The sequence below is a fragment of the Orycteropus afer genome, unplaced genomic scaffold (assembly GCF_000298275.1).
Source record: "Orycteropus afer afer isolate SDZICR_OR568_19922 unplaced genomic scaffold, OryAfe1.0 scaffold00191, whole genome shotgun sequence".
NCBI classification, from domain to species: Eukaryota; Metazoa; Chordata; class Mammalia; order Tubulidentata; family Orycteropodidae; genus Orycteropus; species Orycteropus afer.
In genome coordinates this window covers 6,322,997-6,338,331 of record NW_006921778.1, presented here as the reverse complement: position 1 = coordinate 6,338,331, position 15,335 = coordinate 6,322,997, and the positions used below count along the sequence as shown (strand labels likewise).

At 36.4% G+C, this 15,335-nt stretch overlaps 1 protein-coding gene across 1 annotated transcript in view; it reads right to left on the bottom strand.

Moving 5' to 3' along the window:
- TMEM232 (transmembrane protein 232) overlaps positions 1-15,335 on the bottom strand; it is a 438,880-nt gene that overhangs the window by 253,669 nt on the left and 169,876 nt on the right. The window contains exon 10 of the mRNA XM_007947598.1: positions 4,314-4,492. Within this exon, the coding sequence (XP_007945789.1) occupies positions 4,314-4,492 (179 nt within the window). The remainder of the gene's footprint in view (positions 1-4,313; positions 4,493-15,335) is intronic.

Genomic DNA, 15,335 nt, shown 5'->3' with positions numbered 1-15,335 from the left:
CATCATCCAAATCAAACCACATAGCAAACCGGTAGTTTAGAGTGTGAGAAGAATGATTTGAGGATATGGATATAGGGAGTCTTGAAAAAATTAAGAGAAATTATTCTACTTTAACAATACTCTAACAAGTCTGTTGCAAATGACCTCTTTAATGTGCTGAAGAGCAAAGACATCTCTTTGAAGACTAAGGTGCACCCAACCCAAGCCATGGTATTTTTCAGTCACCTCATATACACGTGAAAGCTGGACAGTGAATAAGGAACACCAAAGAAGAGTTGATGCTTTTGAGTTGTGTTGACAAAGAATACTGGAAGTACCATGGACTGCCAGAAGAACTAACAAATCTGTCCTGGAAGAAGTGCAGCCAGAATACTCTTTGGAATTGAGAATGGCCAGACTTCATCTCACTTACTTTGGTCATGCTTTCGGAAGGGACCACCCCTGGAAAAGGATATCATGCTTGGTAAGGTGGTGGGTCAGTGAAAAAGGGGAGGGTCCTCAATGAGATGGATCGACACAGTGGCTGAAACTATGGCCTCAGGTACAGCAAGGATTGTGAGGCTGGTGTAGGACCAGGCAGTGTTTCATTCTGTTGTACATAGGGTCCCTATGAGTTGGAGCCCACTCAATGGCACCTAGCAACATAACAACAAAAATAATAAGGAGCTCTGGTGGTGCAGTGATTAAGTTCTCAGCTGCCAACCAAAAGGCTGGCAGTTTGAACCCACCAGTGCTCCATGGGAGAAAGATGTGACAAATCTGCTCTGGGAAAGATTAGAGCCTTGGAAACCCTACAGGACAGTTCTACGCTGTCATATCAGGTCACTATGGATCAGAATCCACTCCACAACAATGTTTTTTGTTTGTTGGTTGGTTGGTTCATTTTGGTACACTAATAATATATCACTACCTGAAAAGAGTAATTCATCCTTTAAAAAAGATATAGGAAATTGCATACATGAATATTACTCAATAGAAATTACCAAATCATTAAATAAATTTAAAATATATATTAAACAAAACAACTCCACCACCAAATTCATTAAGAACAAACAATTTCCCCCTAAAACTAGTTCCTCTATTTAGCATCTCTATTTCTGTGAAAACTCCTATGTTCCTATCTACAGAAATTAGCACCTATGGTAAGCACTAAAATTGCACCCAGCTTCAAACATCTGACACCCATTACCATAACATCAAGTCAAAAATACCAGTAAAGCTTGTTAATTGCATACCTAGCACATCATGTACTACATTCTACTGATGATGTTCTCAAAGTTATTATTATTATTATTTTAAGTTCTTAGTACACTCAGCAGAGCAAGATCTCACAATCTGTCTTGATCAATTGTTGTTATATTTGATCCATTGTTTTGTATTTGAGATCCTTGGAGGCTTTCAAATGAAAGTATTAATTTTAACTTGCTAAATGATTTCTCAGGAGCTCTGGTAGCGTAGTGCCTAAGGCACTTGACTGCTAAGCAGAAGGCTGGTGGTTCAAACCCACCAGCCACTCCTTGGAAGGAAGATGGGACAATCTACTTTCGTAGTGATACTGCCTAGGAAACCCAAGGAGGGGCCGTTATGAGTCGGGTCCGACTCAACGGCACATAACAACAACAACAAGAACAAACGATTTCTCACAGTTGGCTATGAAAATTGCCATGGTTAACAGCAATTGCTCAGTGGCACCTCCCTTCAAGTGGTGCCCAGGACATCTGCCATATGTTACACCTTAGTTCCTAAACTCTTACCTTGGTAACCAAAACATAACTTGCAAATTTAATATCCACTCCTCTCCAATATAATGACTACTCCTCTTCAATCTAAACAATTTTCCTAACGGGGCCAGTCAGTCTGTGACCCTTTCTCTAAAATGGCTAACTTTGACCTTGCATCTTTTTATCACTTAGTTTCCAGCTCAAGAACTACTTGAAAAAGACAATAATATATTCCTCAGCACTATAAGAAAATTGTAGGGACTAAATTTTTATATGCACTACTGTTGTGTGCAATGAAGCTTAGTGGGGCAATGCATTCATATATGTGCATTATATTTCATTTGTTTTGCTATTTCTGGTGGATATAAAATTTGTGTGCAATGTTGTTTTTCAGACATCTTAGTAACATCCATGGAATTCAATATGGCATAATAGACTTAGTAACTATTTAGTAAATACACACTTACTTCATAACTTTTGTTAAAAATATTGATACACTTTTTATTTTATATTTTTTATATATTTAGCTTAATACTAAGGAAATTCAAACTAGAGTGATATTTCAAAGCCACCACCTATATGCTTGATTATCTTCATCAGAAATCATATATTCTATTGTTTAATAATCCAATGTCTGTAACTAGCAATTCTATGGGAAATTATATACTTTCATTAATCTATCTAACACAAATTAATTTTTTTTCATCTTAAATATGTACTATGTCTTAAATTCATATAATTGCATTTAGGTTTTGTGCTGAAGAAAACTTGCCCACAACTATTTACTATTTAAGAGGAATGAAAGGACACTTTAGACTTCTAAAGTCTTCTGACTGAGCTTTGGAAACTAATCAGCCCATGTAGTGGTTATGCTTTCATTTATTCTCTTTTTCTCGATACAGATTGAGTAATAAGGTCTTTGCTTGAATCTAATACCTAAAAGATATTAGTTATGTCTGATTGCCTGACTTATGAAATTCAAATGCAATTATCTATAGATATTTACTAAAATTTTGAAGAAAGAAGACCATCTTATACCAAATGAGTGGCTCTGAAACAGGGATATAAATAGGATTCCAATTTTAGAAATGACAAATTTGATTGGCTTATGTAGTTAGTTCAATATTACTCAGTATAAGCCACTTGAGATTTGAGGTGAGTTTTGAGATTTCATATTTTTGTATCTATGCAAACATAGATACCAAAGAAGAGAATAATATAATTATAAGAATCATGGAAACAGGGTAAAACAAAAGGAACATTATAACAGTAGAGGTGAAATTAGTATATAAGTATACATATTGTCCTCCACTTCCATTAGATATTGGTCAAAAATTTGATTTTAATTTTCTATCAGCTCCAGCAGGGAATTTATGTAAACTCAATTACAAAGTTCATGGAGTCCGTAGACTAAGGATAATTACTTTCCTAAGACACAGTAAAGGAGATACTGGGTGATCTTTATAATACACATAATAATTATCTTTTCTTCCCTTTTTTCTTTCTGTGTTCCTCAAGTCAAAGATAAATTGGAAGCACAGTTGCATAAAAGCTAGTCCACGAAATTCAAGTTAATGCAGTTCAAAAGGGGCAGATTTCTGATTGTCGTTCTCTAAAGGAAAAAAAAAAAATTACAGTATCTAGAGAAAAGGATGAATTGTTTGTCTCTTAATAGTCCCCCATAAAGATTATTACTTCAAATTCTATTAATGATTACTAACAAAAGAGTTTAAGGTTTTATTTTCTACTAAGAATCTAGAGTGTAGATACTGTGTGTTGTCAATAGTGTCACATCTGTATGCTTTGACAGTCAGTTGTACTTAGGGAATTCACTAATTGGCCTACCTCCCAGTTAATATTAATTGATACCCCTCATTATTATTGGAAAATAGGACATTAAGAATGCTTGTATAATTATATCTGTGAAAGCTAGAATGAACCAGAAGCTTTCAAGGGCAGAAAAACTGTACTTTAGAATAACAGACTAAACCAAGCTCAAAATAAGACTTAGAAAAGGAAAGAAATTTTGGTGGAATTTTGAAACAGCATAGGATAGCATATGGATAAAGCATTCCTGGAAAATCGTATTTGCTTTCAGAGAAGAAGAGATAGGGAATTTCATAATTTCTCTGAATGTGAAGAAAATATACAGTAATTCAAATAGGACTAAAAAAAAAGTTGTAATATAGATTTTTAACTTTGAGGAAAAAAGATTTTACTTATAGCGAGTCCAGAACTGTAACTTAGACTGTCAAATGCTGAAATGGAAAACTAATCAATAAGATAACTCAAGAAACTTATTATCCAAATACTGACAGTTTTGAATGTGAATTATTAATATACTCCTAACAAGAATGCTGTGACAATAAGTGGTGAACCCAGGCTAACTGGGGAAAATTAGGATGCATGATTAGCCCACCTACTACAAGCTCAGATCTCGACTGTGGTGTCTCTTCTAAGTATAAAAATTGTCTTCTTAACTGTGAGTCACTAATATTCAATGGAAGTGGACAATCTATTTCCATAAAGAAAAGTGACAAACATGCCTCCTAGTGATAGAAAGACAAATTTATTGCCACTGTCTTACCTTACCTGAGCTATTTTCGTTGCAATATGAATTCGTTCATCTTTCTCACAATGCTTTGTTTTTTGTAATGTTTGCCAAATTATGTTCCTAAGTCCATCCTGTTCCTCATCTCCTTGGAGTTCCCAGGACATTCTCACCAGGTTATACACTAATCCATAGTATCCAGTCCAGATCAGTTGATTACCTATTTAAAAAGAAGTTTTCTTTGTGAAGACACGATTTTATTCACCTTGTTAATGAATGCTTGTTTGAAAAAGAAGAAAATTCATTGTTCAGAAATTCATAATAATATTCTATAATCTGGAAATTCTGATATTTAGAAATTTCTGACACTGCACTGCTTTTACTCCTTTAATTTTAGAATATCATTTTAATATTTCTAACCATATGAAAATGAACTGCAGTAATAAAAATTTAAAAGTTAAACAGGTAGAGTGTAGACTACACACTATAAAAAAATCCTTGAAGTACAGAATTTTTTTGAGGCAACATGAAAACTGAGACCACTATGGTGAATTTTTATAATAAATCAGAGAAATAGGAAAAATAAATTTCTGTTGTAAATTTATCAAACCTTATGGAACATGGGTTTGGAACAAATGAGAAAACTTTGAAAATAAGATGAAAAGACAAAAATTACTGATATAATTGTAGCCTAAATAATTAAAAATAATAATAATAGAGACATAAATTAATCAGAAATAGAAAATCATGAATCCAATGTAGATAAAGAAATTGAAGACAACTCTTCTAAAACATATATACCAAATTACAATTTACAGAAATACTGTAAATATATAATGTAGATATTAAGACATTATATACACATACATATATATATATACACATATATATATAATATACATATGTTTAGCTAAATATTTATATAAAGTATATTTATAAATAATGAGCTTGGTGGCACAGTGCCTGAGGCATTTGACTGCTAACCAGAAGGGTGGTGGTTCAAACTGACTAGCTGCTCCATGGAAGGAAGATGGGGCAACTAAACATATATAAATATATTTTGTATGAATATGTTGTTGTTAGGTGCCCTCAAGTTGGCTCTGACTGATAACAACCCAATGTACAACAGAATGAAACACTGTCCAGCCTTTTACCAGCCTCACAATCTTTGCTGAGCTCATCATTGCAGCCACTGTATTAATCCATCTAGTTGAGGGTCTTTCCCTTTTTCGCTGATCCTCCACTTTACCAAGTATGATATCCTTCTGCAGGGAATGATCCCTTCCGACAACATGACCAAAGTAGAAGAGATGAAGTCTGGCAACTCTAACTTGCAAGGAGCATTCTGGATGCACTTCTTCCATGACAGATCTGTTCTTTCTTCTGGCAGTCCATAGTACTTTCAGTATTCTTTGCCAATATCACAACTCAAAAGCATGAACTTTTCTTCAGTCTTCTTGTTCATTGTCCAGCTTTCACATGCATATGATGCTATTGAAGATGCCATAGCTTGGGTCAGGCACACCTTAGTCTTCAAAGAGACATCTTTGCTATTCAGCACCTTAAAGAGATCTTTTGCAGCATATTTTCCCAGTGCAATATAACATCTGATTTCTTGATTGCTGCTTCTATGGGTGTCTACTGTGGAACAAAGTATTATGACATCTTTGACAACTTCAATCTTTTCTCCATTTTTCGTGATGCTGTTTATTGGTCCAGTTGTGTGGATTTTTATTTTCTTTATGTTGAAGTGTAATCTATACTACATACTGCAGTCTTTGTTCTTCATCAGTAAGTGCTTCAACTCATCTTCACTTTCAGCAAAGTTGTGTTGTCTGCATATCGTAAGTTGTTAATGAGTCTTCCTCCAAACCTGATGCCGCGTTCTTCTCCATATAGTTCAGCTTCTCGGATTATTCTCTTAGCATACAGATTGAATAAGTATGGTAGAAGGATACAACCCTGATGTACTCCTTTCCTGATTTTAAGCAATGTGGAATTGTTTTATCTTCAGCTTCAACTTGAACTTGCATATGAGCAATTGATGGTGTGTTCCACAGTCAGATCCTGGCCTTGTTTTGGCTGAAGATATTGAGCTTCTCCATCTCCTCTTTCTACAGATGCTTTTGCTGATCCCTGTCTTTTCCATCTGGTGAGGTCTATGTGTATATCCATTGTTTATGTTGTTGAAAAAAAGTTCTTGCAATGAATAAGTCATTGGTTTTGCCAAATTCTATCATACAATCACCAGCATCAATTGTATCACTAAGGCCATGTTTTCCATCTACCAGTGATTCTTCTTTGTTTCCAACTTTTGCATTCCAATCACCAGTAATAATCAATACATCTTGATTGCATGTTTGGTCAATTTCAGACTGCAGAAGTTGGTAGAAATCTTCAATTTCTTCACCTTTGGCTTGGATGTTTGGTGCATAAATAGTATAACTTGGTTTCCTTCTAGGTGCATGGATATTATCCTATCACTGACAGTATTATACTTCAGGATATATCTTAAAACATTCTTATTGACAGTGAATGCCACACCATTCCTCTTCAATTTCTCATTCCCGGCATAGGAGATCATATGGTTGTTTGATTCAGAATGGCCAAAACCAGTCCACTTCAGCTCACTAATGCCTAGGATGTTGATTTTTTTTTTTAACTGTGATTTTTCAGTGAAAGTTTACAGAGCAAATTCACTTTCCATACAGCAGTTCACATACACTTTGCCTCATGACATTGACTACAATTTACAATGCAACAGCTCCCCTCCCACACTTCCTCCCCATATTACCTCTTTCCTTTGTCCTTCCCTCCACACACACTTGCTCCCTGAGCTGTCTCCCTGTACATACACAGCCCTTCTATTCTCCCATGATTGTTCTTTCCAAAGAATTATCTACCTAGTGTAAATATTCACCCCATATGCCTGTCTTTTGTTTGGCTGGAAGCCATGGGAATGGGTTCAATTCTGGAACTGAAGGGCAGCTAGGGGCCATATCTTAGGGGTTCCATCAGGTTCTATCAGACTGGAAAACCTGGTTCCTTTTTTTTTTTTTTCCAAATGATTTTGAGTTTTGTTCCACATTGTTCTCCCACATTATCCAGGATCTCTTACATAGATCTCCCTCCGAGTAGTTGACAATGGTAGCCAGGCACCATCTATTTCTTCTGGTTACATAATCATACAGGATGAGCATCTCATAGTGTACTAGTTATTTAAACTAATTGTTTCCATGTATCTTTGGTTTTCTTCATTCTTCTTTGCTGTAGATGAGGAGAGACCCATCATTGCATGTAGATGGCTGCTTGTAAGCTTTTAAGATCCCAGTCACTACTCACCAAAGTAGGATGTGGAATAATGTTTTGTGTAGTATCTTATGCCAATTGAGCTTGATGTCCCCTGTGACTATGGTCCTGAATCCACAGGTTCAAATACTCACTCCCTCTGGGTATGTAATTGGCTGGGGCCAAGAGGTGACTACAACCTTGTACCTTGTCAGCTCTACTACATACCTGGAAATTCTTACAGAACATAGCAATACTCTTGTAGAAACATTGTCTGCCAACCCTATACATGGTCTTGGGCACAGTCCCCCCTGCATAGACATACCTAATAGTTCAGCCGGTCCAACAATCTATCCACCTGTATATCCACGTTTGCCTTCACTGACAATGAAGTACTGTGTGTGCAAAGGGTTAGGATATCTATTTTTAGGTGTTCCATTTCATTTTTGACAACTTCCAATTTTCCTACATTCATACTTCATACATTTCATGTACTGATCATTAATGGATGTTTGCAGCTGTTTCTTCCCATTTTTAAGTAGTCTTACATCAGCACATGGAGGTCCAAAAAGCTATACTCCATCCACATCATTAAGGTTGACAACACTTTGAGGAGGCTGCTCTTCCCGTTCATATTTTGAGTGTCTTCTAACCTGAGGGCTCATCTTCTGGTGGTAGATCAGACAATGTTTCAGGAGTTTCATCAAGTTTTCCAGTAATATACAAGACAGTGTTTCACTGCTATTCATAAGATTTTCACTGGACAAATCTTTGAAAAGTAGATGGCCCTTTGCTTATTCTCAGTTTTTCTTAGTCTGGAAGTTCCACTGAAACCTGTCCACCCTAGGTGACCTTGCTGGTATTTGAAATACCTATGGCATAGCCTCCAGTCTCACAGCAACATGCAAGCCACCACAGTATGACAAACTGGCAGAGAGGTGGTTGATGTATTAATATATCATGTGTCAGTATTTATATTATATACTTATATTTCTATGAATTGCAACTTTATATTTATATTTTAAAATAAGCATCAGATAAAAAATATTTACAGAAAAGTTATGTCTCTCTTTACTCTTTAGTTTTAATTTTTCCTTACCTAAAAAACACAAACTCACTGCCATTGAGTTGTATCCAACTCATAGCAACCCCTCCTTGGGTTTTTGAGGAGGTATCTCTACAGAAGTAGATTGCCCAATCTTCCTTCTGAGGAGTGGCTGATGGGTTTGAACCACCAGCCTTCTGATTAGGAGTTAAATGCCATAGACACTACACCACCAGAGCTCTTAGTTATGGTGTGTTGCTATGCAGTAATGCTCAAGAAGAAAGAATTTTGGTTTAGGAAGAGATTGGAAAGCATAAATTTTGAGAATAAAACAATATAGACTGTAGAGAGGATAAGAATTAGGTTAGCCAAAAAGAAAAAAATATGAGTAAGTGAGAAGCAGGTAGGAAAATCAAGAAGGGAGAAGAGGTTCGAAAATTGAGATGAAAAGCTTTTAAAGCCAATTAAATTCTGTATTTTACCCAAAATCTTGGTGATAGTTACAGTGATATTGGATATCACCAACATCCTCCTCAAACCTCTTGAATAAAGATAGCAACACATCCTGAAAAGTCACAGTCCTCAACTCCTGTAATCCAGTCTGTTGGTTTTTCTCATAACAAAGGATGAAATAATAATTATTATTATTATAAAGAGCATATCTGGGTGAACCTACTTCTAGTCCTCAGTACAGCCCTGCTAAGAAGATATTATTCTACATAGAATAATAGATGGGAACATCAATTGTGAGCTTCAACTTGGTTAGAAACTACATTGGCATCATATAGCTGATGAGTGATAGAGCCAGATGAATGTTGGTCTAATATTTTCTTATGCAACATAGACTGTCCAATTCTAGCACACACTTTTTTTTTTTTCCAATCCTTCTCATCTTCCATGCTATCCATAAGAAAAGAAAAGACCGGAATGAAGGAAGAGGAGGTAGAAGAGATAATGTGGATAGGTTTTAGAAATGGGAGGGAAAAGATATATGTCCAGCCACCAATCTTATGGCACTTTTGACCCTTTCTCTTTTTGATATCTTAGGATAATCTGCAGATACCAGGTTTTGGTTAAACAGCCAATTATTTTGCAATACAATTTTCCTATGGCAAAAACTATTTACTAGTTAAAATCAGTAGACTGAAATACTTAAAAGTATATTTAAATAGAAATACTATTTGAAAACATGTGAATTAATATCTTTCAGCAAAAAGTTGGAATAAAATCAATCAATATACACACATTTATTTATTTATTTATTTTACCATTTTATTTATGCACAGTTCTCAATAAGGGCAGAGAAATTAAGCTGTTTTAAAGGAGCAGGCAATTTGGGACAAAAGAATAATCTATATGAGAATTTAGAGGGTAGAAGTTCAATCAAAAGATAATAATCACTTATGTAATCATAACAATAAAAGCAAGAGGTCAGCAAGGGCTGTAAGAGTAAGAAAAAGACCTGGAGAAAGTAAGATGTTATTGGACCATATCCACTAGATAAATTCGGAGAAAATGTCGAGGAAGAAATTGGGATAATATTTCAGACAGGAGGACATACTGGAACAAGGGATTAGCACCCAGAGCAAATAATTTAATAGCATCCTACCTATTCTTTTATAAAGAATCGTGAAACATTGTTTGCTATACTGCCAGAAGATGAGCCCCTTATGTTGGAAGGCACTGAAGATACGACTAGCAAAGTGCTGTCTCCTCGAAGTAGAGTGGATGACATGGATGGAGTAAAGCTCTGGATGACATAAATGGAGTAATGTTTTCAAGACCTACATTTGTTGATGGGGGATGATTCAAAATGGGAAGAAATTGCTCCAAACATCCATTAATAATCAGAACATGGAATGTACAAAGTATGAGTCTAGCAAAATTGGAAGGTGTCAAAAATGAAATGAAGCTTAAAAAGATTGATATGTTAGGCATTAGTGAGCTGAAATGGACTGGTTTGGGTCACTTTGAATCAGAAAATCATATAATTAAGTATGCGGAGAAAGAAAGAAGAGAAACAACATCACATTAATTGTCAAAAAGCACATTTCAAGATCTGTCCTGAAGTACAATGCTGTCAGTGATGATATGATATCCATATGTCTACAAGAAGATCAGTTAATACTATTATTCAAACATACACACCAACCACTAAAGCCAAAGGTGAAGAAATTGAAGATTTTTACCAACTTCTGCATACTGAAATTGACCAAACATGCAATCAAGATTATTACTGGTGATTGGAATGTAAAAGTTTGAAACAAAAAAGAAGTAGTAGTTGATAAATATGGTCTTGGTGATAGAAATAATGCCGAAGATTGCATGATAGAATTTTAAGATCAACAACTTACTCATAGTGTGGTAGTTCAGTTTGTGTGTTAACTTGGCTGGGCCTGGTTGAGTGGCTGGGCAGCAGAATGTAGTATTACCCATGATGAGACTGGTAATCAACTCCATGGTGGAATCTACTGTGAACAGCTGAGTAACTGCCTTAGTGAATGTTGTCTGCTTCCTGTAGATAAGCAGAAGCCTTGGGGAATGAGCTGTAGCTTATGGCATGGTTGGATCCTGCATGTAGCCATGTCATTGTTTAGCAGCCTGCCATGCTCTGCCAACTTTGGGACTTAAAATTGACTTGAATTAATTATCTGCCATGTGGTTTGGTAACATAAGGACTGTGCCTTTTTACTTGTCAACCTTGGGCTTGGCAGTCGTAGCAGCCAGCAGCTGTCTGAGTGAAGAAAGCCTCTAGCTTCAGTGGGCTGGGAGCTGGAGGCAGTGCTGAAGCCCAAGGCTGAGGGGCTTTCACCCAGCCCCTACAGCTTGGCACTTTGAACTTAGACTTAAAGCCTGCAAATTATAAGAATAAACTCCTGTTTGTTAAGGCCATCCCATTTGTGGTATATTCTTGTCAGAGCAGTACTAGGTAAGTAGAACACATAGCAACTACATTTTCTCAATAACATAAATAGAGGTTATACACAGGGACCTCACCAGATGGAATACACAGGAATCAGATCAACCACATCTGTCCAGAAAAGGTGACAGAGAAGCTCAATATCTTCAGCCAAAACAGGGTCTGACTGAGGAACAGACCATTAATTACTCATATGCAAGTTCAAGTTGAAGCTAACAAATATTAAAAATAAGTCCACAAGAGCCAAAATAAGACCTTGATTGCATCACACCTGAAATCAGAGACTATCTAAGTAGTAGATTTGACACATAGAACACCAATGACAGAAGAACATATGAGTTGTGGGATGACATCAAGAACATCATACAAGAAAGCAAAAAGTATTTAAAAAATAATAATTAAAAAAAACAGGACAGGAAGTAAAAATAAAACTGATGTCAGAGGAGACTCTGAAACATGCTCTTGAATAGAGAATTCCTAAAACATGTGGAAGAAATGTTGAAATAAAAGAGCTGGACAGAAGATTTCAAAGGGCAGCTCAAGAAGAGAAAGTAAAGTATTATAATGAAATGTGCAAAAGATCCAGGATTAGAAAACAAAAGGGAAAGAACACACTGGACCACTGAAGAAAATAATTCAAGCCTCCAGTTCAAATATTGAAGGATTCTATGGGCAAAATATTTAATGATGCAGGAAGTATCAAAAGAAGATGGAAGGAATACACAGAATCACTGTATCAAAAATAATTGGTTGATGTTCACTCATTTCAGAAGGTAGTCTATGATTGAGAACAAATAGTATTGAAGGAAGTTGCACTGAAGGAATTGGTGAAAAACAAAGCTCCAGGAATTGAAGGAATACCTATGGACATCTTTCAATAAATGGGTGCAGTACAGGAAGTGCTTATTCATTTATATGAAGAAATTTGGAAGATAACTCCCTGGCCAACTGACTGGAAGAGATCGATATTTGTGCCCATTCCAAAGAAAGGTGATCCAACAGAAAGTGGAAATTATCAAACAGTATAATTTATATCATGTGGAAGTAAAATCTTGCTGAAGATAATTCAAAAATAGTTGCTGCAGTATATTGACAGGAAGATGAGCCCATCAGGTAGTGAGTCACTCAAAATTTGACTAGGGAAGAGCTGACTCCTCAGAGTAGAGACGGCCATAACAATATGGATAGAGTAAAGCTTTCAGGACCTCCATTGACTGATGTGGCACCACTCAAAATGAGTAGAAACAGATGCAAACATCAATTAATAATTGGAACATGGAATGTACAAAGTAGGAATCTAGGAAAATTGGAAGTTTTCAAAAATGAAATGGAATGCCTAAAGATCGATATCCTAGGCATTAGTGAGCTGAAATTGGTTTTGGCCATTTTGAATCAGACAACTGTATGATCTACTATGCAGAAATGACAAATTGAAGAGGAATGGTGTGGCATTCCTTGTCACAAAAAAATGTTTCAAGATCTGTCCTGAAGTACAACACTGTCAGTGATAGGATAATATCCATACACCTACAAGGAAGACCAGTTCATATTACTATTATTCAAATCGATACACCAACTAGCAAAGCCAAAGATGAGGAAATTGAAGATTTCTAATAACTTCTGCAATCTGAAATTGATGAAACAGGCAATCAAGATGTGTTGATCATCATGTGTTGGTGACTGGAATGCAAAAGTTGGAAACAAAGAATTACCAGTAGTTGGAAAATATGGCCTTGGTGATAGAAATAATGCTGGAGATCACATGATAGAACTTTGCAAAACCAGCAACTTATTCATTGCAAATACCTTTTTTCAACAACATAAGTGATGGCTATACATGTGGACTTCACCAGATAGAATACACAGGAAATTGACTACATCTGTGGCAAGAGGCAATGGAGAAGCTCAATATCTCCAGCCAAACAAGGCCAGGAGCTGATTGTGAAACAGACCATCAACTGCTCATATGCACATCAAGTTGAAGCTGAAGACAGTTAAAACAAGTCCATGAGATCCAAAATATGACCTTGATAATATCCCTCCTGAATTTAGATACCATTTGAAGAATAGACTTGATACATTGAACACCAATGACTGAAAACCAGAGGAGTTATGGGATGACATCAAGAACATCATCCATGAAAAAAGCAAGAGGTCATTAAAAAGACAGGAAAGAAAGAAAAGAACAAAACAGATTTTAGAAGAGACTCTGAAACTTTCCCTTGAATGAAGAGTGGCTAAAGCAAATGAAAGAAATGACAACATAAAAGAGATGGACAGAAGATTTCAAAGAGCAGGTCAAGAAGACAAACCCAATTACTATAATGAAATGTGCAAAGACCTGGAGTTAGAAAATCAAAAGGGAAGAACACGCTCAACATTTCTCAAGCTGCAAGAACTGAGGGAAAAATTTAAGCCTCGAGTTGCAATATTGAAAGATTTCATGGGCAAAATTTTGAATGATACAGGAAACATCCAAAGAAGATGGAAGGAATACACAGAGTCACTATACCAAAAAGAATTGGTCAATGTTCATCCATTTCAGGAGGTGCACATGATCAAGAACCAATGGTATTGAAGGAAGAAGTGCAAGCTGCACTGAAGTAATTGGAGAAGAACTAGGCTCCAGGAATTGACAGAATACCCATTGAGATATTTCAACAAATGGATGCCCCACTGGCACTGACTTGGCTATGCCAAGAGATTTGGAAGACAGCTACCTGGCCAACTGACTGGAAGAAATCCATATTTGTACCCATTGCAAAAAAGGTGATCCCACAGAATGTGGAAATGATCAAACAATATCATTAATATCACATGCAAGTAAAATCTTACTGAAGATAATTTAAAAACAGTTGCAGCAGTACACTGACAGAGAGCTTCCAGAAATGCAAGCTGGATTCAGAAGAGGATGTAAAACAAGGAATATCATTGCTGATGTCAATTGGATCTTAGTTGAAAGCAAATAATACCAGAAAGATGTTTGTTCTGGTTACCTAGTGCCGCTAGGTACTAGGCTCTATTGGACCAGCAAACCTGGTCCCCACCTCAATTGGCATAACATACTATACAAAACTTTGTTCCACCCTCGACTGTGGGCTTCAGCTCTGCCTCTTGCTCCCAGCACACTGGAGCTAGAGGTATCTCTTCACTCAGGCAGCTATTGGCTGCTGAGGCTGACAAGCCCAAGGTTTACAAATAAAATGGCACAGGCCTGATGTTACCACACCACATAGCAGGCCATTAACTCAAGTCAATTGAAAATCCCAAGGTTGGCAGAGCATGACAGGCTGCTGAACAATGACATGGCTACATGCAGAGCTCAAGCATGCCATAAGCTGGAGACCATTCCCAAAGCTATTTCTTATATACGGGAAGCAGACCACACACCCAAAGGCAACTACTCAACTGCTCACAGTAGATTCTGCCATGGAGTTGATTACCAGTCTCATTATGGGGAATACTACATTCAGCTGCTGAGCCACTCAACCAGCCTAGCCAAGTTGACACACAAACTGAACCACCACATGTTTATTTATGTTTTATTGACTATGCAAAAGCATTTGTTTGTGTGGATCATAACAAATTATGGATAACATTGAGAAGAATGGGAATTCCAGAACACTTGATTGAACTCATAAGGAACCTGTACATAGACTAGGAGGCTGTTGTTCAAACAGAACAAGGGAATATTTCATGGTTTAAAATCAAGAAAGGAGTGTGTCAGGGTTGTATCTTTTCATCATACTTGCTCAATTTATGCTGAGCAAATAATCTGAGAAGCTGGATTATATGAAGAACATGACATCG